The sequence below is a fragment of the Rutidosis leptorrhynchoides genome, chromosome 6 (genome assembly GCF_046630445.1).
Source record: "Rutidosis leptorrhynchoides isolate AG116_Rl617_1_P2 chromosome 6, CSIRO_AGI_Rlap_v1, whole genome shotgun sequence".
Lineage (NCBI taxonomy): Eukaryota > Viridiplantae > Streptophyta > Magnoliopsida > Asterales > Asteraceae > Rutidosis > Rutidosis leptorrhynchoides.
This window is the reverse complement of record NC_092338.1, coordinates 223554386-223578285: the sequence shown is the minus strand read 5'-3', so window position 1 is coordinate 223578285 and position 23900 is coordinate 223554386. Positions and strand designations below refer to the sequence as shown.

General features: G+C 36.6%; 2 protein-coding genes across 3 annotated transcripts; one reads left to right on the top strand and one right to left on the bottom strand.

Annotated features, from left to right (window-relative positions):
* Positions 1-11130: 11130 nt before the first annotated feature.
* LOC139854409 (uncharacterized mitochondrial protein AtMg00810-like) lies at positions 11131-12099 on the top strand. The gene has a single exon (XM_071843714.1). It carries the CDS (start codon positions 11131-11133, stop codon positions 12097-12099), a length of 969 nt encoding a protein of 322 aa, XP_071699815.1.
* An 875-nt stretch (positions 12100-12974) lies between these two features.
* Positions 12975-23293, bottom strand: LOC139851842 (flap endonuclease 1). 2 transcript variants are annotated; one of them, XM_071841018.1, is made up of 18 exons: positions 23155-23293; positions 22951-23067; positions 22795-22853; positions 22325-22384; positions 22106-22159; positions 21957-22005; positions 21802-21849; positions 21666-21731; positions 21512-21562; positions 15370-15489; positions 15195-15279; positions 14982-15063; positions 14735-14849; positions 14579-14635; positions 14423-14469; positions 14288-14342; positions 13850-14023; positions 12975-13221 (listed from the first exon to the last, which is right to left on the bottom strand). In XM_071841018.1, exons 1-17 carry the CDS (start codon positions 23164-23166, stop codon positions 13862-13864), a joined length of 1239 nt encoding a protein of 412 aa, XP_071697119.1. In that variant the 5' UTR covers positions 23167-23293; the 3' UTR covers positions 12975-13221; positions 13850-13861. The 2 variants fall into 2 exon arrangements, with proteins under 2 accessions (XP_071697119.1, XP_071697120.1); XM_071841019.1 differs by lacking the exon at positions 13850-14023.
* Between the last annotated feature and the right edge of the window lie 607 nt (positions 23294-23900).

The following is a 23900-nucleotide window of genomic DNA, read 5'->3' as shown; positions in this document are numbered from 1 at the left end:
CGTAGGGTTGCAGGTGCCCCATAAACCTTTTTAACCACCCCACTAATATAAAGAATCCAATGTCTATTTCGTTTATATTTTTTTTTTCTTTCGTATAAGCTGGAAACAATAAAAGACAGCGAATTAGGTTTTAATCTTGGGCTTATATAAAGCTTTGGGCCGTGAGTTTGATAGTGGCCCGTATGATTATGTTGTCGGTCCATGGTTGTTTTTGTTGTGGACTTGATGGTACCTGATATTCGAATATTGATTAAAAGAATTTAAGGCGTAATTTAAAACAGAAATAAAATCGTAGAAGAAGGGTTAGGGGCTTGTGCGTGTGATCGAGAGGTCACGGGTTCGAGTCCCGTTCCAGGCAGTTTAAAATCTTTTTAGTGTTTTAAGGTAAAATTCTATTATTATTATTATTATTATTATTATTATTGATATGGTTAGTATTATTGAAATTATTATTTTCATTATCATTATTAATAAGATTTTTTTTTTTTATTAAAGGTATTATTTTTATTTATTAAAATTATCATTTTATCATTATCATTTAAGATATCATTTTTATTTAAATTATTAATATCATTTTTACTACTAGTATTATTATTATTATTAGAATAAAAGTTAGTTATATAAAAATATATTTAATAAAACTATATTATATTAATTATCTATTTAATGAATATAAAAAATAAATATAGTTTATTTAGTTATTAATAAAACGTGCAAGTTAATAAAATAACAATTAATAAAAATATCTAAATTTGTTCGATTACAAGTATGAGTGTTAACATATATGCAAATAATATAGGTTCGTGAATCCGAGGCCAACCCTACATTTGTTCAATGATGTTATATGTATTTTTACTACAAAATACATTAGGTGAGTATATAGTCCCTTTTAAACTCTAAATATTTTGGGCTGAGAATACATGCGCTGTTTTTATAAGTGATTTACGTTATGGACACAAGTGATCAAAAATAAATTCTACGTTGAGTTGTACCATGGCATATCTCTTTATACTTGGTGACTGCTAATTACGTGAGGAGCGTAAATGCGAATCCTGTTGATATATCTATCGGGCTGACATCCCCAACCGGGCTGGACGACCAGCATTTAACGGTTGCACAGTACTTCGTTCTCGTTACTACACTTTGGTACGGTGTAGGGTTTATTTAAGAGTATGCTGCTGTGACTTTTAGTTAAGTATGGTTACCAAGTGCTCAACTGCTTTTCTATACACGAAGAGTGTATTATGTATAAACTTAAAATCTTGTGGTCCATAGTTATTACGCTGCTATCATCAAACCTATATATCTCACCAACTTTATGTTGACGTTTTAAAGCATGTTATTCTCAGGTACGAATTAAGTCTTCCGCTGTGCATTTGCTCATTTTAAGGACATTACTTGGAGTCGATCATCGCAATGGGACCAAATGTTAAGGACTTCGTCCAGGTGGATAAGGACGGGTTGTTAAACTTTCGTTCGAAAGATGGGGGATATCACATTGGGAAATCCATAAGTTACGATGTGTTTACTTTGACGCATATATTGCGGGGAACCCAAATGCTATTTTACGCAATGGGTTAAGAAATTATTTTGACTCAATATATCCGAATATTGGACTTCGTGATTTAGAAAAAGCGGCTAACATGCAACATAAAGAAGCATGTTATGCTTACGGATTAGTAATGTTCGCTTCTCACCAAAGTGAGAACAAGAACATCGGCCTACAACTATTAAACAAAACGTTCCCACAAGTGACGGAGTCGATAATTGGGGTAAGAAATGAGGTTTTTAGATTGTTACGAGACTGTTGGACATTACGTAACCCTCGTCCCTTTGACGACGTTACAACACACTGTCTTATCAACGGCCATAACGGTTATGTTCCACAAGACCAAGGATGGGAAGTAGTCCTAGTAAAACCAGAATGCATGACTTGTTTCTGGACGTATGAATTACGTGTCTTTATTGCCTTTGCTGAACGACTTGTGTACTAGCTAGAATTATCTTCACAACTATCTTGTATCAAAGTTATTGTGTGCTATATTTCATGCTTTATGTAAAATAAGCGGTATTGTAAGTTTGTAAAATATTGTATAAAAGTTTGAACGCGAAATATTATTATAATCAGTTTTTCATATAGAATTGTAGTAGTTGAATTGTATATTAGCTACTAAGTATGAACTTAACGGGTAGGTACTACCCGAATTTAAACTTATAAAACGCTAATATGAAGAAAAAGCTTTTATAAATGAGTTCATATTATGCTACGAAATACTATTAACTACTCTTAATATTCTGTATGATTAACTTGTTCCATTTGACTATTTTGAAGGAAATGGCACCGACTACTCGACACACCGTGAATATGAATGAAGAGGAATTCCGTACTTTTCTAGCTTCAAACATAGCCGCAGTACAGGCTGCGCTACATACCAACAATAACCTTGGATCTAGCAGTACAGGAAATCGTGTAGGATGCACCTACAAAGAATTCACTGCCTACAAACCTTTGGAATTTGATGGAACCGAAGGACCGATCGGATTGAAACGGTGGACCGAGAAGGTCGAATCGGTGTTTGCCATAAGTAAGTGTACTGAAGAGGACAAAGTGAAGTACGCTACGCATACCTTTACAGGTTCTGCGTTAACATGGTGGAATACCTATCTAGAGCAAGTGGGACAAGACGATGCGTACGTACTACCGTGGTCAGCATTCAAGCACTTGATGAACGAGAAGTACCGTCCCAGAACCGAGGTCAATAAGCTCAAGACAGAACTTAGAGGGTTACGAACCCAAGGATTTGATATTACCACGTATGAAAGACGATTCACAGAATTATGCCTATTGTGTCCGGGAGCATTCGAAGATGAGGAAGAGAAGATCGACGCGTTTGTGAAAGGATTACCGAAAAGAATCCAAGAAGATATAAGTTCACACGAGCCCGCCTCCATACAACAGGCATGTAGAATGGCTCACAAACTAGTGAACCAGATTGAAGAAAGAATTAAAGAACAGACTGCTGAAGAGACCAATGTGAAGCAAGTCAAAAGAAAGTGGGAGGAGAACGGTGATAAGAATCACCAATACAACAACAGCAGCAATTACAACAATAATCGCAACAATTATCCCAATAATCGCAACTACAACAAACGGCCCAACAACAACAACAACAACAACAACAATAACCGCAACAACAACAACAATCAGAAGCAGCTATGCCAAAGGTGTGAAAAGTATCACTCGGGGTTCTGCACCAAATTTTGCAACAAGTGTAAAAGAAATGGTCATAGCGCGGCGAAGTGTGAGGTCTACGGACCAGGGATTAATAGAACGAAAGGAACAAATGGTGTCGGAACGAGTAATGGCGGAGCAAGTAGTGTCGGAGCAAGTTATGCCAATGTAGTTTGTTATAAATGTGGAAAACCGGGCCACATTATTAGAAATTGCCCGAACCAGGAGAACACGAATGGACAAGGCCGCGGAAGAGTTTTCAATATTAATGCGGCAGAGGCACAGGAAGACCCGGAGCTTGTTACGGGTACATTTCTTATTGACAATAAATCTGCTTACGTTTTATTTGATTCGGGTGCGGATAGAAGCTATATGAGTAGAGATTTTTGTGCTAAATTAAGTTGTCCATTGACGCCTTTGGATAGAAAATTTTTACTCGAATTAGCAAATGGTAAATTAATTTCAACAGATAATATATGTCGGAATCGAGAAATTAAACTGGTTAGCGAAACATTTAAGATTGACTTGATACCAGTAGAGTTAGGGAGTTTTGATGTGATAATCGGTATGGACTGGTTGAAAGAAGTGAAAGTAGAGATCGTTTGTTACAAAAATGCAATTCGCATTATACGAGAAAAAGGAAAACCCTTAATGGTGTACGGAGAAAAGGGCAACACGAAGCTACATCTTATTAGTAATTTGAAGGCACAAAAACTAATAAGAAAAGGTTGCTATGCTGTTCTAGCACACGTCGAGAAAGTACAAACTGAAGAAAAGAGCATCAATGATGTTCTCATTGCAAAAGAATTTCCCGATGTATTTCCGAAAGAATTACCGGGATTACCCCCACAACGATCCGTTGAATTTCAAATAGATCTTGTACCAGGAGCTGCACCAATAGCTCGTGCTCCTTACAGACTCGCACCCAGCGAGATGAAAGAACAGCAAAGCCAATTACAAGAACTTTTAGAGCGTGGTTTCATTCGACCAAGCACATCACCGTGGGGAGCTCCTGTTTTGTTTGTCAAGAAGAAAGATGGTGCATTCAGGTTGTGTATCGACTACCGAGAGTTGAACAAACTTACCATCAAGAACCGCTACCCACTACCGAGAATCGACGACTTATTTGATCAACTACAAGGCTCGTCTGTTTATTCAAAGATTGACTTACGTTCCGGGTATCATCAAATGCGGGTGAAAGAAGATGATATTCCAAAGACTGCTTTCAGAACACGTTACGGTCATTACGAGTTTATGGTCATGCCGTTTGGTTTAACTAATGCACCAGCTGTGTTCATGGACCTTATGAATCGAGTGTGTGGACCATACCTTGACAAGTTTGTCATTGTTTTCATTGATGACATACTTATTTACTCAAAGAATGACCAAGAACACGGTGAACATTTGAGAAAGGTGTTAGAAGTATTGAGGAAGGAAGAATTGTATGCTAAGTTTTCAAAGTGTGCATTTTGGTTGGAAGAAGTTCAATTCCTCGGTCACATAGTGAACAAAGAAGGTATTAAGGTGGATCCGGCAAAGATAGAAACTGTTAAAAAGTGGGAAACCCCGAAAACTCCGAAACACATACGCCAGTTTTTAGGACTAGCTGGTTACTACAGAAGGTTCATCCAAGACTTTTTCAGAATAGCAAAACCCTTGACTGCATTAACGCATAAAGGGAAGAAATTTGAATGGAATGATGAACAAGAGAAAGCGTTTCAGTTATTGAAGAAAAAGCTAACTACGGCACCTATATTGTCATTGCCTGAAGGGAATGATGATTTTGTGATTTATTGTGACGCATCAAAGCAAGGTCTCGGTTGTGTATTAATGCAACGAACGAAGGTGATTGCTTATGCGTCTAGACAATTGAAGATTCACGAACAAAATTATACGATGCATGATTTGGAATTAGGAGCGGTTGTTTTTGCATTAAAGACTTGGAGGCACTACTTATATGGGGTCAAAAGTATTATATATACCGACCACAAAAGTCTTCAACATATATTTAATCAGAAACAACTGAATATGAGGCAGCGTAGGTGGATTGAATTATTGAATGATTACGACTTTGAGATTCGTTACCACCCGGGGAAGGCAAATGTGGTAGCCGATGCCTTGAGCAGGAAGGACAGAGAACCCATTCGAGTAAAATCTATGAATATAATGATTCATAATAACCTTACTACTCAAATAAAGGAGGCGCAACAAGGAGTTTTAAAAGAAGGAAATTTAAAGGATGAAATACCCAAAGGATCGGAGCAGCATCTTAATATTCGGGAAGACGGAACCCGGTATAGGGCTGAAAGGATTTGGGTACCAAAATTTGGAGATATGAGAGAAATGGTACTTAGAGAAGCTCATAAAACCAGATACTCAATACATCCTGGAACGGGGAAGATGTACAAGGATCTCAAGAAACATTTTTGGTGGCCGGGTATGAAAGTCGATGTTGCTAAATACGTAGGAGAATGTTTGACGTGTTCTAAGGTCAAAGCTGAGCATCAGAAACTATCAGGTCTACTTCAACAACCCGAAATCCCAGAATGGAAATGGGAAAACATTACCATGGATTTCATCACTAAATTGCCAAGGACTGCAAGTGGTTTTGATACTATTTGGGTAATAGTTGATCGTCTCACCAAATCAGCACACTTCCTGCCAATAAGAGAAGATGACAAGATAGAGAAGTTAGCACGACTGTATTTGAAGGAAGTCGTCTCCAGACATGGAATACCAATCTCTATTATCTCTGATAGGGATGGCAGATTTATTTCAAGATTCTGGCAGACATTACAGCAAGCATTAGGAACTCGTCTAGACATGAGTACTGCCTATCATCCACAAACTGATGGGCAGAGCGAAAGGACGATACAAACGCTTGAAGACATGCTACGAGCATGTGTTATTGATTTTGGAAACAGTTGGGATCGACATCTACCGTTAGCAGAATTTTCCTACAACAACAGCTACCATTCAAGCATTGAGATGGCGCCGTTTGAAGCACTTTATGGTAGAAAGTGCAGGTCTCCAATTTGTTGGAGTGAAGTGGGGGATAGACAGATTACGGGTCCGGAGATTATACAAGAAACTACCGAGAAGATCATCCAAATTCAACAACGGTTAAAAACCGCCCAAAGTCGACAAAAGAGTTACGCTGACATTAAAAGAAAAGATATAGAATTTGAAATTGGAGAGATGGTCATGCTTAAAGTTGCACCTTGGAAAGGCGTTGTTCGATTTGGTAAACGAGGGAAATTAAATCCAAGGTATATTGGACCATTCAAGATTATTGATCGTGTCGGACCAGTAGCTTACCGACTTGAGTTACCTCAACAACTCGCGGCTGTACATAACACTTTCCACGTCTCGAATTTGAAGAAATGTTTTGCTAAAGAAGATCTCACTATTCCATTAGATGAAATCCAAATCAATGAAAAACTCCAATTCATCGAAGAACCCGTCGAAATAATGGATCGTGAGGTTAAAAGACTTAAGCAAAACAAGATACCAATTGTTAAGGTTAGATGGAATGCTCGTAGAGGACCCGAGTTCACCTGGGAGCGTGAAGATCAGATGAAGAAGAAATACCCGCACCTATTTTCAGAAGATTCGTCAACACCTTCAACAGCTTAAAATTTCGGGACGAAATTTATTTAACGGGTAGGTACTGTAGTGACCCGAACTTTTCCATGTTTATATATATTAATTGAGATTGATATTTACATGATTAAATGTTTCCAACATGTTAAGCAATCAAACTTGGTAAGACTTGATTAATTGAAATATGTTTCATATAGACAATTGACCACCCAAGTTGACCGGTGATTCACGAACGTTAAAACTTGTAAAAACTATATGATGACATATATATGGATATATATATAGTTAACATGATACTATGATAAGTAAACATATCATTAAGTATATTAACAATGAACTACATATGTAAAAACAAGACTACTAACTTAATGATTTTTAAACGAGACATATATGTAACGATTATCATTGTAAAGACATTTAATGTATATATATATATATATCATATTAAGAGATATTCATACATGATAATATCATGATAATATAATAATTTAAAATCTCATTTGATATTATAAACATTGGGTTAACAACATTTAACAAGATCGTTAACCTAAAGGTTTCAAAACAACACTTACATGTAACGACTAACGATGACTTAACGACTCAGTTAAAATGTATATACATGTAATGTTTTAATATGTATTTATACACTTTTGAAAGACTTCAATACACTTATCAAAATACTTCTACTTAACAAAAATGCTTACAATTACATCCTCGTTCAGTTTCATCAACAATTCTACTCGTATGCACCCGTATTCGTACTCGTACAATACACAGCTTTTAGATGTATGTACTATTGGTATATACACTCTAATTATCAGCTCTTAGCAGCCCATGTGAGTCACCTAACACATATGGGAACCATCATTTGGAAACTAGCATGAAATATCTCATAAAATTACAAAAATATGAGTAATCATTCATGACTTATTTACATGAAAACAAAATTACATATCCTTTATATCTAATCCATACACCAACGACCAAAAACACCTACAAACACTTTCATTCTTCAATTTTATTCATCTAATTGATCTCTCTCAAGTTCTATCTTCAAGTTCTAAGTGTTCTTCATATATTCTACAAGTTCTAATTACATAAAATCAAGAATACTTTCAAGTTTGCTAGCTCACTTCCAATCTTGTAAGGTGATCATCCAACCTCAAGAAATCTTTGTTTCTTACAGTAGGTTATCATTCTAATACAAGGTAATAATCATATTCAAACTTTGGTTCAATTTCTATAACTATAACAATCTTATTTCAAGTGATGATCTTACTTGAACTTGTTTTCGTGTCATGATTCTGCTTCAAGAACTTTGAGCCATCCAAGGATCCGTTGAAGCTAGATCCATTTTCTATTTTCCAGTAGGTTTATCCAAGGAACTTAATGTAGTAATGATGTTCATAACATCATTCGATTCATACATATAAAGCTATCTTATTCGAAGGTTTAAACTTGTAATCACTAGAACATAGTTTAGTTAATTCTAAACTTGTTCGCAAACAAAAGTTAATCCTTCTAACTTGACTTTTAAAATCAACTAAACACATGTTCTATATCTATATGATATGCTAACTTAATGATTTAAAACCTGGAAACACGAAAAACACCGTAAAACTGGATTTACGCCGTCGTAGTAACACAGCGGGCTGTTTTGGGTTAGTTAATTAAAAACTATGATAAACTTTGATTTAAAAGTTGTTATTCTGAGAAAATGATTTTTATTATGAACATGAAACTATATCCAAAAATTATGGTTAAAATCAAAGTGGAAGTATGTTTTCTAAAATGGTCATCTAGACGTCGTTCTTTCGACTGAAATAACTACCTTTACAAAAACGACTTGTAACTTATTTTTCCGACTATAAACCTATACTTTTTCTGTTTATATTCATAAAATAGAGTTCAATATGAAACCATAGCAATTTTATTCACTCAAAACGGATTTAAAATGAAGAAGTTATGGGTAAAACAAGATTGGATAATTTTTCTCATTTTAGCTACGTGAAAATTGGTAACAAATCTATTCCAACCATAACTTAATCAACTTGTATTGTATATTATGTAATCTTGAGATACCATAGACACGTATACAATGTTTCGACCTATCATGTCGACACATCTATATATATTTCGGAACAACCATAGACACTCTATATGTGAATGTTGGAGTTAGCTATACAGGGTTGAGGTTGATTCCAAAATATATATAGTTTGAGTTGTGATCAATACTGAGATACGTATACACTGGGTCGTGGATTGATTCAAGATAATATTTATCGATTTATTTCTGTACATCTAACTGTGGACAACTAGTTGTAGGTTACTAACGAGGACAGCTGACTTAATAAACTTAAAACATCAAAATATATTAAAAGTGTTGTAAATATATTTTGAACATACTTTGATATATATGTATATATTGTTATAGGTTCGTGAATCAACCAGTGGCCAAGTCTTACTTCCCGACGAAGTAAAAATCTGTGAAAGTGAGTTATAGTCCCACTTTTAAAATCTAATATTTTTGGGATGAGAATACATGCAGGTTTTATAAATGATTTACAAAATAGACACAAGTACGTGAAACTACATTCTATGGTTGAATTATCGAAATCGAATATGCCCCTTTTTATTAAGTCTGGTAATCTAAGAATTAGGGAACAGACACCCTAATTGACGCGAATCCTAAAGATAGATCTATTGGGCCTAACAAACCCCATCCAAAGTACCGGATGCTTTAGTACTTCGAAATTTATATCATATCCGAAGGGTGTCCCGGAATGATGGGGATATTCTTATATATATGCATCTTGTTAATGTCGGTTACCAGGTGTTCACCATATGAATGACTTTTATCTCTATGTATGGGATGTGTATTGAAATATGAAATCTTGTGGTCTATTATTATGATTTGATATATATAGGTTAAACATATAACTCACCAACATTTTTGTTGACGTTTTAAGCATGTTTATTCTCAGGTGATTATTAAGAGCTTCCGCTGTCGCATACTTAAATAAGGACGAGATTTGGAGTCCATGCTTGTTTGATATTGTGTAAAAACTGCATTCAAGAAACTTATTTTGTTGTAACATATTTGTATTGTAAACCATTATGTAATGGTCGTGTGTAAACAGGATATTTTAGATTATCATTATTTGATAATCTACGTAAAGCTTTTTAAACCTTTATTGATGAAATAAAGGTTATGGTTTATTTTAAAATGAATGCAGTCTTTAAAAAACGTCTCATATAGAGGTCAAAACCTCGCAACGAAATCAATTAATATGGAACGTTTTTAATCAATAAGAACGGGACATTTCATATTATATATGTATGTGTAGAACTATTGCATTCTCTAAGCATTTTGCTTACCCCTCTCGTTGTTTACTTTTTAGGTACAAGTGCGGAGAAATGGAAGGGGGTTGCCGGGAATTAGATATTCCCACGATGATTATGTAGGCATAGCTTTTGGAAGACGGCTTATTGTTTTAGGTAGTTTAGCCCCAAACCATGCTCGTGTGTTGTTTGGTTTAAAACTATCATTTTAAGGTCGAATTTGTAACACATTTGATTAAGGGGCTTCGTGCCAAGTATGTAAACTTTAACTTGTTGAACGTTTAAATGTTTTGTATGAATCGGTCGACATCATGTAACCATTTAAGTGGCGTGATAATGGTTTACTATTAAAAAAAATTCGGGTTTAAAGACGGGTTGGGTCGTTTCACCCTTCCAATTTACCTACTGTCAATACTACTCACATTCCTACTTCATCTAACCCTTCTAATTCACCTACTGTTAATACTACTCAAACTACCCGCACCATGACAATTCGTAGTATGCAAGGTATTTATAAACCACGTGTCCCGTTCAATTTTTCCGTATCCACTTCACAACTTTCTCCACTCCCTTCAAATCCAAAACAAGCCTTGGCCGATCCTAATTGATATCATGCCATGATCGACGAATTCAAAGCACTTGTTGATAATAAAACATGGATTCTAGTACCTCGGGAACCACATATGCATGTCATTCGCTCTATGTGGATTTATAAACATAAATTTCGTTCCAACGGTTCTTTTGAGCGATACAAAGCTCGTTTGGTTGATGATGGCAGGTCGCAACAATTAGGAGTAGACTGTACGGAGACTATTAGTCCGGTTGTTAAGCCGTCGACTATTCGAGTTGTCCTTTCACTCGAACTTGCACACTCGTGGCAAATACGACAACTAGATGTCAAAAATGTGTTCTTACATGGCAACCTTAATTAGACAGTGTATATGTATCAATCTATGGGATTCCGGGACCCTAACTATCATGATCATACCTGTCGCTTAACTAAATCACTATACGGTCTCAAACAAGCGCCAAGGGCATGGTACGAAAAATTTGCAAACTACGTCTTCTCCCTCGGCTTCATACATAGCCATTGTGATCACTCTTTATTTATTTATAAAAAGGGAAAAGACGTTGCATATATATTACTTTACGTGGACGACATTATTTTTGTTACATCTTCAGACGAGCTACGTGCCACTGTTATGAACCATTTATCGAATGAAGTTGCCATGAAGGATCCCGGGTACTTAAGTGATTTTTTAGGTATCTCTGTACAACAAACACCAAATGGTTTATTCTTAAACCAATCTAGATATGCAAAAGAAATAGTTGCACGTGCAGACATGAGTTCTAGCAAGTCCTCCAACACTCCTATGGACGCAAAATCTAAGTTAAGTTCTCATATTGGTAATCCATATTCTGACCCGTCTCTTTATAGAAGTTTGGTGGGTGCTCTACAATATCTAACTTTTACAAGACCCGACATCTCGTACTCCGTTCAACAAGTGTGCCTACACATGCACAATCCCCATGACACTCATATGGCAGCACTTAAAAGGATAATTCGTTATGTTCAAGGGACAATTGATTATGGGATACACATGCATAAAACCAACACGACTTCACTAATATCCTATACGGATGTGGATTGGGCCGGTTGTCCCGACACTCGTAGATCAACATTCGGGTATTGTGTCTATCTTGGTGACAACTTAATCTCTTGGTCCTCTAAACAACCACCCACTATTTCCCGATCTAGTACCGAAGCCGAGTACCGGGGCGTCGCCAATGTGGTCTCGGAGTCGTGTTGGCTTCGCAATTTATTACTTGAACTTCATCACCCTCTACACAAAGCCACCATAGTTTATTGTGACAATGTGAGTAGTATCTATCTTGCAAGCAATCCTATACAACACCAATGAACAAAACACATTGAGTTAGACATTCACTTTGTGCGAGAAAAGATAGCTCGTGGACAAGTTCATATTCTTCACGTCCCGTCACGGTACCAAATTGCGGACATATTCACTAAAAGGACTACCACGACTACTATTTGATGACTTTCGTTCTAGTCTCAACGTCCGTCCACCTCCCGATTCGACTGCGGGACCCTATTAGTCACGTATATGTATTATTAGTAAAGTGTACAAATAGCAATAGTATAACTTAGTATAAGTCAAATATAAAATATTGTATTCAAAATAGGAGATATACCTCCCATATTTATCTGTAGGTTAGTTGGAGATCAACTTGTATAAATTGCATACTGTGAATGAATGGAGGGCATCGAGCCTTTTCTATTATCTTTCAGTACTCATGATTTTCGAAAGATGGCTATCAATTTTACTCACGATTCTAGAAAGATGACTTTCAATTGTACTCACGATTCTAGAAAGATGACTTTCAATTGTAGTTATAGGCTAGTAACCCTTTTTGGTTTATGAAAGTTACATATAATGAAAGTTACATTGGATGCATGTAATTGGTAGGTTGGTTGATTACTCATGAACTTGTAATAGACTCAAACTACACTAATCACTAATCACTAATGCACTATTGTTCATCGGAAATATTATTCTTCCATGTCTCTTTTTAACCTGTACATTCTTCTTTGACAAAACGCACAAACAGTTCGTCTATTAATAAATGCATAGTACCTTTCAAAAACTAGTTTTCCTGGGGCAAAGCCCCCAGTATTACACTAGTTTAATTTTGGTTAGGTTGTGGTCAGTTTTATAAAGAGAATTTGGGTAGGAAATTGAATTTAACAGACTTCTAATAATAATTAACATGCTTTTGAAAATAGTTATTCTGATTAAAGATAACCAACACCATTGTTGAAAGAAACTAGTATCAGACAATGAAGAAACTCAACGTTACATGAGAAACTGTGCGCACTACCAAGTTACAAAACAAGACATCTGCAGTATACGGTCCAAAACATAACACTTACGAAGTACAACACAATCCTATTTCTTTTTTCTACCAGGTCCTGACTTTGCTTTTTTGTTGGCTGCTTCTTTTGAAGCCTTCTCATTAGCGTCCTGCCACACACAGTGCAAATAAAATCAGGCATACCTTACAGAAATGCAAACACAATGTGCTGTTTCTTCGATTCTATAGAGAACCAATACAAGTACTAACAATGAAAAGCGTTATCAAGTTATATATCTTGGGCAAAGGGTATTTCTACTTGCACAAATTTCATATTTAAGTTCAGAGTGGAAAATGTTCACAAACTCAACTCATTTGGGATCACTGTCCAGAACTTGGAATTACTCGACGAGAAGTCGTTTTTTAGCAACTTGAAGAGTACTTGGTCAAAATCGGTCAAACTTGATCAAAATCAGTCAAAACTCGGCCAAAACTCAGGGTTACTCGGAACGGTCAAATCTCGGCCAAAAATCGGGATTACTCGGAAAATCAGTCAAAATTGGTCAAAGCTCAGTAAACATCGGTCAAAGTCAAACTTGGTCAACAATAGTGTACTCCCCGAGTCGAGTTACCGAGTACTCCTAAAAAGTCCCGACCGAGTACTCCCCGAGTAGGCAAGTAACCATTTTCGCAACCTTGTTTGGGATTAAGAAGAAAATGAAACTTTCATGTAGTCCATGGTGTTGACATTGAACAAATATAGAAGATAATATGTGTAGCTGAATTTTAAAATTTCACCATTTTTGCATATCATGTCCCAAAGCAAAAGCTTTTTGACAACATCATGGGGTTCCTGGAATGCAGACCTACTACAACTGGAGGACTAAAGCTGCTTATGATCTGTCGAGATGCTCGATTGTATATCTTACTCTCGATTACTTGTTTTGTAGATCCGAGAATGCATCTAGTTTCCTGACAGCCAGTGTATTCGGACATTAAGGTAGATTGCAATTGAAATTACACATTTGTTTTTACTTATTCTATATATATATATATATAGAACTCAAGCAGACATTATACGGGAATCGATAGCTAACTAAACAGATAGACTACCACCACGGAGCTCTAACAAGGACCGAATTTAACTAACTACGACTACTAAAGAGATATAGGTGACAAAAACCTTCAAGAACATAAAGAATATCACAAGATTTATTACTGTCAAATTAAACTTACCTTCCGTTTAATAGGAGCAGACGTGCTAACGACTGGTTTGAAGAACGATTCCAATCTGGTTCAGGGTTAAAAGAAAAGAAATTAGAAACGGAAAGTAAAAAATCAGTTGAACAAACAATTCATTACTTTTCGTACCGATTCTGTGAAGACTTGTTCTTGGAAGCTTTTATTTTCTCAACAGCCTAATATAAGAATTCACAATCAATCTCGTATATAGAAACTAATGATGCAGATAGCAAAGGTGTATGAGGGAATACATAAAAAATTAATCAAATAATCGCGTAATCATGCCTTTTTGACTCTGTCACTGTTGAATCCATTTTCCGTCACCAAGAAGTTTAACAAGCCCTGAGAGCAAAAGAACAAATACAATTTAGACCTATAAAAAGAAGTGGAAAATTTAACAAGCAATCTGACATTATAAATTGTTTTAAAAACAACACTCACTTCTTCATCTGGAGCACTCCATTTAAGTTCAATCTGCTCATCATCAACACAGACCAAAGGTTCTTTGAAAAGACGCCGAGCCTCCTCATATGGCCAATCCTCAGGTATTTGATATCTGCAAATACAAAAACATATCTTAAATGTTGGCGTTGTTTACAGAGCATATGGTAGATATATTAAATATTAAATCAAAATATATAAAAATGATTATTATGTAATTAGATAAGAAGAAAAAAAAAGAACAAACCTTTCTCTGTTTATATTCTCCAAAATACTTTCTATTGACCCATGTTGACGAATGAGCTTCAAAGCTGTTTGGCCACCAATACCTAGTAGGATTTAGATAGGGAAAAAAATTATTATTAAAAGGTTCTTGTAAAATAGTTTTGCAGGTTAGTGGTATAAAAGCAATTTAATTTAAATTAAATGTGATGGTATACATATATGGTATATGTATTACCTTTAATGCTGTCACAATAATCACACCCACATAAAATGCACAGATCAATAAACTGATCCATTGTGAGATTGAGTTCCTCCAAAACCTGAAATATCACCATTTTAATGTTAAAATCATATAATATAATCGCCAAACGGTGAGTGGCATATATACTTTATATGTAATCCAGCAGCACCTTAGAAACATCAAATTCCATAACAGGAATCTTCCTTGAGCTAGGATCCATCAAATGGCGAAGAAATTTGGGTGCTCCAAAAGTAAGGGAATCCATATCTTCAGATGCAACAGCATAAACCTAATTATATACAAGAGCAAGTTAACTTGACTTTACATTTTTATTTTTATTTCTATTTCTATTATACTTAATATTAAAGATTACAGTTTAATAATGTTGCAGTTCCTTTGTCTTAATATTGGAAGTTAAAGAGCGTTTGGGGTTGAAAACTATGCAAAGAATGCTTGGATAAAATTTGGCCTCCTTAAGAAAGAAATCTTTTTCTTCAAGCTTGCATCAGCTAAGGAGATGGAGAATGGTCCTTGAATGATTCACCCGGTTCCAATCATAATCAGAAAATGGTCACCATACGCAAGCCTATTATAAAAGAAGACTAGACCAAGATTCCGGTTAGGGTGAAACTTTATGATGTTCCTGTTTCAGCATACACGGAAGATGGTTTGATCCACTGAACTTGGGAGTTCAAAGATTATACTAGACTCATACACTAGTTCGATGTGCGTGGAGTCTTGGGGTAAGTCTGATTATGCAAGAGCTATGATTGAAGTATGGGCGGAGAATGCACTAAAAGAGACCATGGTTGTGGACACTGTTGCAAAAAAATCCCGAATACTCCCGATTACTCCTTTTTAAAAATACAGACCGATCCGATTTTTCAAAATTCATTCAATTAGTCAGTCAACATCGGTGAACTGATCAAATCGGATTTTTGAGTCAGGGTCAAAATTGGTTACCATTTTAATATGGATTTTATCTAGAATTTTAGAGTTTTCGAACAAATGAACAATTACGTTTATGTTTTCACACAATTATGTTAATATTTATGTTTTTGTATGCTTTTCTTCTATATTTACGCATATAATTTTAAAATTTATTACTAAATGACTAAAAAGTCCAAACCGATTACTCGTCGAGTAGCGAGTTATTGCTACCTCAGTTGTGGCGGTACCTATATTGGAGGATGCAGGATGTAACCTAACTACTATTCATGTTTAGTATAATTGAACCCCAAGGTGCGAAAGCATGCAAGATTTTGGCCAAAGAGAATGTGGAGCAACGATGACCAATGAGGGGCATTCCAGTTGGGTTAATTGCCAAGCCTATATTTGTTTATTTCCAGTTGGGCAGGAAAAGGATACTCGTCTTCTAACATCGTTACGAATGCTGCTGTTAATATGTTAGTTGTTGGTTGTGCATTAAATGTATGGTTGGCTAGAATCTTCTAGGGTTATCTATCTCCAGCCCACTTTGTATCTATATATATTGTCTATCATGTACAGCAAAGTGTGATAAGAAAAGATACAAGAAACACGCAAGTTAAAATTAGATTTCATCTTCGTTTCTCTTCGATTACATGGTATCAAAGCTGTACCTGTGAGAGCATCTTTGTGAGTGGTTGTGAGAGTTTCAGAGAGATGTATTGTACCCCGTGAGTACAAGGTGTCATCACCACCGCTGCTGCCGTTTGAAATCACCCGAGAGAGTGATTTTCGTATCTCACCACCACTTTCAATCGACTCAGAAGGTCGCGTTTAGGGCACCCTGTGAGTGCGCCAGTTTTTCGAGCACTGTAAGCACCCCACGCGCCGCCCACCACCGCTGACGGAACTTCACGCGCCGGCGCGTGAGCTGTTGTCTTCCGCCGTTTTTTCTTCCTGTTAGGTCGCCTGGTAATTCCGACCAATACCCTAGTGTGTATTGATCCAATTTGGTACTTTTTGTTTTCGAATCTGTTTTGGTCTCCCTTTTTGGCTGCTGCTATTACTCTGACATTTGCTTTGGAGATATTGGGTTTTAATTAGCTGCTATTTTACTGCTCTTGTTTAATGGATATTCTGGAATTGGTGGATATATATGGGCTGTGTGGGATTTTGATTTGCCTATTTGTTAAGCTTTTATTTTATCCGTATATACTTGTACCAATTTATTTTTGGTCATTGCAAATAATCACGAGTGATAAAAAGAAACTCTCGTCACAAATGAAAGGTTTTTTTACATTCATTATCTCTTCGGAGGAATATGAGGAGTATCTTGAATTGAAAGAATCCGTGAAACTCGCGAAATCATTTGCTACTTTTGCTGATACGGGTAAGTCTAATACATGCCTTTTATCATCGGCTTCTAAATGGGTCATCGATTCTGGTGCTTCAGATCATATGACAGGTAATCATCATCTCTTCTCCAATTTTAAATCAGAACCATCTCATGTCACAATTGCAAATGGCACTACCTCTCCCGTTCTAGGTTCTGGCACCATCAATCTTACCCCGTCGATTTCATTGTCATCCGTTTTGAGTCTACCTAACTTTTCGTTTAATCTACTATCTGTTAGTAAAATCACCCGTGATTTGAACTGTGTTGCTTTACTTTATCCCGATTATTGTGTCTTCCAGGATTTATTGACAAAGCAGGTTATTGGTAGAGGACGGGTATCTGATGGTTTATACATACTTGAACCTGAAACACGAATTCCACGGTCTTTGGTATGCTCTAAGTCATCATCTCCTTATGAGATGCATTGTAGATTGGGACATCCTTCTCTCCAGAATATGAAAAAATTATGTCCTGAATTGTCTACTTTATCTTCTCTGTATTGTGAGCCGTGTCAGTTTGCTAAACACCATCGGGTCCACTTAGCTCCCAGGGTCAATAAACGGGCTTCATCTCCATTTGAATTGGTTCACTCTGATGTTTGGGGTCCATGTTCAGTTACTTCAAAACCCGGATTTAAATACTTCGTTACCTTTATCGATGACTATTCTCGGGTTACATGGCTTTATTTGATGAAGAGTCGATCTGAAGTATTTACTCACTTTCGCTCATTTGTTGCTGAAGTAAAAACACAATTTCAGGTTCAGGTTCAAACTTTGAGAAGTGATAACGCCAAAGAATTTCTTTCTGAATCGTTTTCATCATATATGCTTCAAAATGGTATCATTCACGAGTCATCTTGTGTTGACACACCGGCACAAAATGGGGTTGCAGAACGAAAAAATCGACACCTTCTTGAAGTTGCCCGAGCACTTTTGTTTCAAATGAATGTTCCAAAACCATTTTGGGCGGACGCTGTTTCAACTGCATGTTTCCTTATTAATCGAATGCCATCCGCCGTTCTCAATGGTGACATTCCATATTCAGTTTTGTTTCCCACAAAATCTTTATTTCCGATTGAGCCAAAGATTTTTGGTAGTACTTGTTTTGTGCGGGACACTCGGCCTCACCTCACTAAATTAGATCGTAAGTCCATTAAATGTGTGTTCCTTGGATACTCTCGTCTTCAGAAAGGTTACAGATGCTTTTCTCCTACTCTTCAACGTTATGTTGTTTCCCGAGATGTCACATTCCAAGAAAAGTTACCTTTCTTTCCGGTGTCCACCTCTCGCAATCATGACGATAGCGATGACTTATTGGCATATGTTGTAGAAGTACCCACTCCAGATCCCACACCGGATCCCACAACAGATCCCACACCAGATCCCACAGCAGATCTTATACCAGATCCCACACCAGTTACCGTTCCATCTAGCCAATCTGATCACCTTCAGTATGTATACAGTCGACGTCCCCGTCCTACATCTGTGCCCGCTTCTGTACCACAATCATCGTCGGTAGATCCTTCCGGTGAGTCACCAAGTGATGCTTCTGGTGATATTCATGACGCTCAATCTTCAGTTTCAGATTCTGATATGCCTATTGCTCTTCGAAAAGGTAAACGTACATGTACTTATCCTATTGCTTCCTTTGTCTCTTATGATAAATTGTCCGTACCTTCTCGCTCTTTTGTTGCTACCCTAGACTCTGTCACCATTCCGAAAACTGTTGGTGAAGCCTTAGCTCATCCTGGATGGCGTGCCGCTATGATTGAGGAGATGAATGCTCTTGACCATAATGGCACTTGGGCATTAGTTGACTTACCTGTTTCCAAAAAGGCAATTGGTTGTAAGTGGGTCTTCACGATAAAGGTTAATCCTGATGGGTCTTTGGCACGGTTGAAAGCCCGATTAGTTGCTAAGGGTTATGCTCAAACATACGGGGTGGATTATTCCGAAACTCTTTCTCCTGTTGCTAAACTCACATCTATCAGATTATTTGTTTCTCTTACTGCTACGTATCATTGGACACTTCATCAACTTGATGTGAAGAATGCATTTTTACATGGAGACTTGCAGGAAGAAGTCTATATGGAGCAACCACCTGGGTTTGTTGCTCAGGGGGAGTCGGGTAAAGTATGCAGATTACGAAAAGCAATATATGGTTTGAAGCAATCTCCTCGTGCCTGGTTTAGGAAGTTCAATACTGTGGTAAGAGACTTTGGCTTAATGAGAAGTGCACATGACCACTCGGTATTCTTCGCTTCATCAAACTCTGGGTGCATTTTACTTGTTGTTTATGTGGATGATATTATAATTACTGGGAGTGATAAAGAAGGAATTAACAGGATGAAAACATTCCTAAGTACCCAATTTCAAACAAAGGATCTAGGTCCTTTGAAATATTTTCTTGGTATTGAAGTCTCTCGAAGCAAAAAGGGCATTTTCTTATCGCAGAGAAAGTATTGCCTGGATGTGCTCAGTGATTCCGGTTTGATTGACGCTAAAACTTGCGAAGCACCAATGATACCGAATATAAAGTTAAAAGCAGATGACGGAGAACTTCTAACGAATCCAGAAAAATATAGAAGAACGGTCGGCAAGTTGAATTATCTTACTCTCACTCGTCCTGATATTGCCTTTCCCGTGAGTGTTGTTAGTCAGTTCTTATCATCTCCAAGGACCTCACACTGGGATGCCGTCACTCATATCTTAAAGTACTTGAAAGGTACACCAGGTCGTGGTATCTTATACCAAAATCATGGTCATCACACCATTGAGGGGTTTTCTGATGTTGATTATAATGGTGATCCCGCAACTAAACGATCTACAACAGGTTATTGTGTCTTTGTTGGAGGAAATCTTGTATCTTGGAAAAGTAAGAAACAGAATGTGGTATCTCGTTCAAGCGCAGAATCTGAGTATCGAGCCATGGCACAGACTACTTGTGAACTTATATGGGTTCGCAATCTTCTTGGCGAGATTGGTCTTGCTCAATCGGAACCGATGAACTTATGGTGTGATAACAAGGCAGCAATTCATATTGTGAGCAACCCTGTCTTTCATGAAAAGACCAAGCATATAGAAGTCGATTGTCATTTCACTCGAGAAAAGTTAGAAGAAGGGATTATCAAAATACCTCATGCTAAAAGTAATGAACAGTTGGCTGATATCTACACCAAAGCATTACCTGGAAATTGTATCCGTCGGTTTTGTGGCAAGCTGGGCATGATCAATATCTATGCTCCAGCTTGAGGGGGAGTGTTAATATGTTAGTTGTTGGTTGTGCATTAAATGTATGGTTAGCTAGAATCTTCTAGGGTTATCTATCTCCAGCCCACTTTGTATCTATATATATTGTCTATCATGTACAGCAAAGTGTGATAAGAAAAGATACAAGAAACACGTAAGTTAAAATCAGATTTCATTTTCGTTTCTCTTCGATTACATCTGCTAACAGTGATACAGGTACAAAAGTTTCAAATGCATTTGAAGTTCTTATTAGCATGAAAAGTGAAGAAATATTGAGAATGGGGACGTGAAAAAGATATTGACAATGGGGAACCAACTGCTCCTTCAAATGAGAAGTTAGAGAGTTAAAGGGCGGATCAAGTTGAGAATATGGAGGACATGAATCCAGGTACGAAGGACCACAGACAAAGAGACAGATAAAGAACATGGAGATACATGTGTCACGGGCACACGAAAACAAAGTTTCTACACATGGTTTTCACGAGATACTTGTGATGATGGCGAGGAGAGTGATGTTAAGTGACAAGAGGAATTGCAAATTATTGCAGTAACTTCAAAATCAAGTTCAAAGGCTCTCTTCCAAAATGACATTGGCTTGAATTCTGTAGAGTATGAGTCAGATCTAGATAATTTATTTTGTAGTTTTGTCATTCTGGCTGATATGTGGAATTCATATATATACATTGTACTTACCCCCGCCCCCCCGAAAAAGAACTTAATTTTAGAAAAATTATACATACCTTATCAGCTTTGCAAAGAGCAGCACATTGTGCCTCTGCTTCAGATGGCGCCTACATAAATTGACAGACAAGATAACAACAGGAGATTAATATGAGACTTTACATATCTGCTACACATACTTCATTTGATACGTCCAATACAGTACAATGTTACCTCAATGACAGGCACTCCCATAAGCCTCAGAAGTTTCTTGCAATCCTCATTATGTTGTTGTGTAACCTACATACAGATTTATTAATATATGTGGATCTTTACGTTCTCATTTTGTTAAGTCGTATTCACAACTAACCTTCACTGTACGTTTACTAAACTTCTCAATATCATCCTTGTTGCCAGACTACAATAACAGCAAACATAATATGTCACAAAAGGGTTGTGCGAAAGCAATAGTTAAAAGGTGAAATGCATTGTAGGTAGAAGATAAATCTTACAGTATATTATTACCTGTATCGCCTCAGTTAAACCAGCTGTTGCATCTTCTCTCCTTGAGTAACTGTTTCATAACTCTAAAATATGAACCTTACACTACAAATATTGACATTGACATATTTATTAAAAACAAATGAGATATGGAACAAGTATATTATATTTACCGCTTTGCAAGCTCTTGCTTCTTCAAATCAGGAGGTGCCCCATCGAAAACATAACTGTTTAAAAAAAGGAACAATTGTGAATAAAAGAAAGTTCATTTGTATATCAAACGACGACACAAATATAAATAAATAGATAACCAAACAAACAAATAAATAAAACCAAATCGAATATCAAATCAAGTCTCGTATGACCAAATGGAAATTTAAAAGTATAATTACACTGGCTTCAATCCAGACTCCAGAAGCCTAATCGTCCGATTGAACATCCCTTGCAAATGACTGCAATATGTACAAGTAAATATATAGGTTACATCCCAATAGGAGTAAAAAAAAATAACTACTCTCTTCAACTAAACAGAAATGAAACGTTTGAATTCACATATAGTATAGTTTCAACTAATAATTACACACTAACGGTAGGTTTACGAACGGCGGTTAGGGTTATTGACGGGCCCCGAACGGGATTTTGGAACCCACTCACCCGATCATTTCCTTGGTCGAACTATTACAACAGTCCTCCCGACCCTCCAGAGGAAACTCCCACGACGAATCCATACGGGAATCGCATGTGGCAAAATCCCTTCGGGTAAGGTTCGAACACAAGACGTCCGCAACCTCAATACACACACACAATGTGAAAAAATTACATCAATACACACACACACACACAATGTGAATCAAATCAATACCTAGTTACTTCACCAGATTCATTAGTCAGCATCTCAGTTCCAACTCTTCCAACAACAATCTACACAGTTAAAATACGATACGAACTGATAATATTATACACCCAAAAATGTCCAAAATTATAGTAGTATACTCGTAATAAAATAAGAATAAGTTACCAGAAACTGATAGATGCTCATGCTAGCATCAATAGCAATTTTCCGACCAAAATAGCTTTCAAATTTCTGTTCTTTCATCGACTTCGGGGCATTGTCCGCTAGAAGCTTCGTTAAACCCTAATAATTACATAAACAAGTTTAAGATTACAATAATCAAGAACGAAGAGAAGAATAAAATATCATTAATTAGTGTAAAATACATACCTTTATGCCCATGTATTCAAACGGATAGAGAGATATTGTGAAAAGAAATTGCAGAGAGAATTGCACCAATTTCTGTATATCTGAATTAGGGCTTCTTCTGACGATTTTCCCGCCTCTTGAGGCTGCCACAGCAAGTATTTATTTACTCCTTGCATTATAGAAATATTTCAGTTCAGACCTTTAAATATGGAGTACAATATAGGGTTGTAAACGAGTTGAGTTGATTCTAGTAGAGTCTAGTTTATATATGTAATTATGTACTCCTTCCGTCTCATTAAAAGTGTCCACTTACTTTTGCACACAGTTTTAGGATTTGCACACAGTTTTAGAAAAATCCCACTAACTCTATTCTCCACCAATCAGAAATTTTCTCTCTCCAAAATAACTCCTTCTCATTGGTTAAAATACAAAGTGAACACTTGAAATGGGACATCCTAAAATAGAATTGTGGACACTTGTGGTGGGACGGAAGGAGTAATAATTATTAATTATTATTTATTATTATATATATAATTATATATTAATATACTATTTTCATTTTTCCATAAAAATTAAACTTAAGTATATAAATGGAAGCTCGTTCAGGTTCGTAAACTTGTTCGAGCTCGGCGTAAGTAGCTGGATTCGAGTTCGACATAAGAAGCTCGAGTTTAAGCTCGTTTACTAAATAAGCTCCAAAATATGTTCAAACTTAGGTTCGAGTTCGTTTAAGCTCCGCTCGAATTGAAATTTTTACGATTCGAACT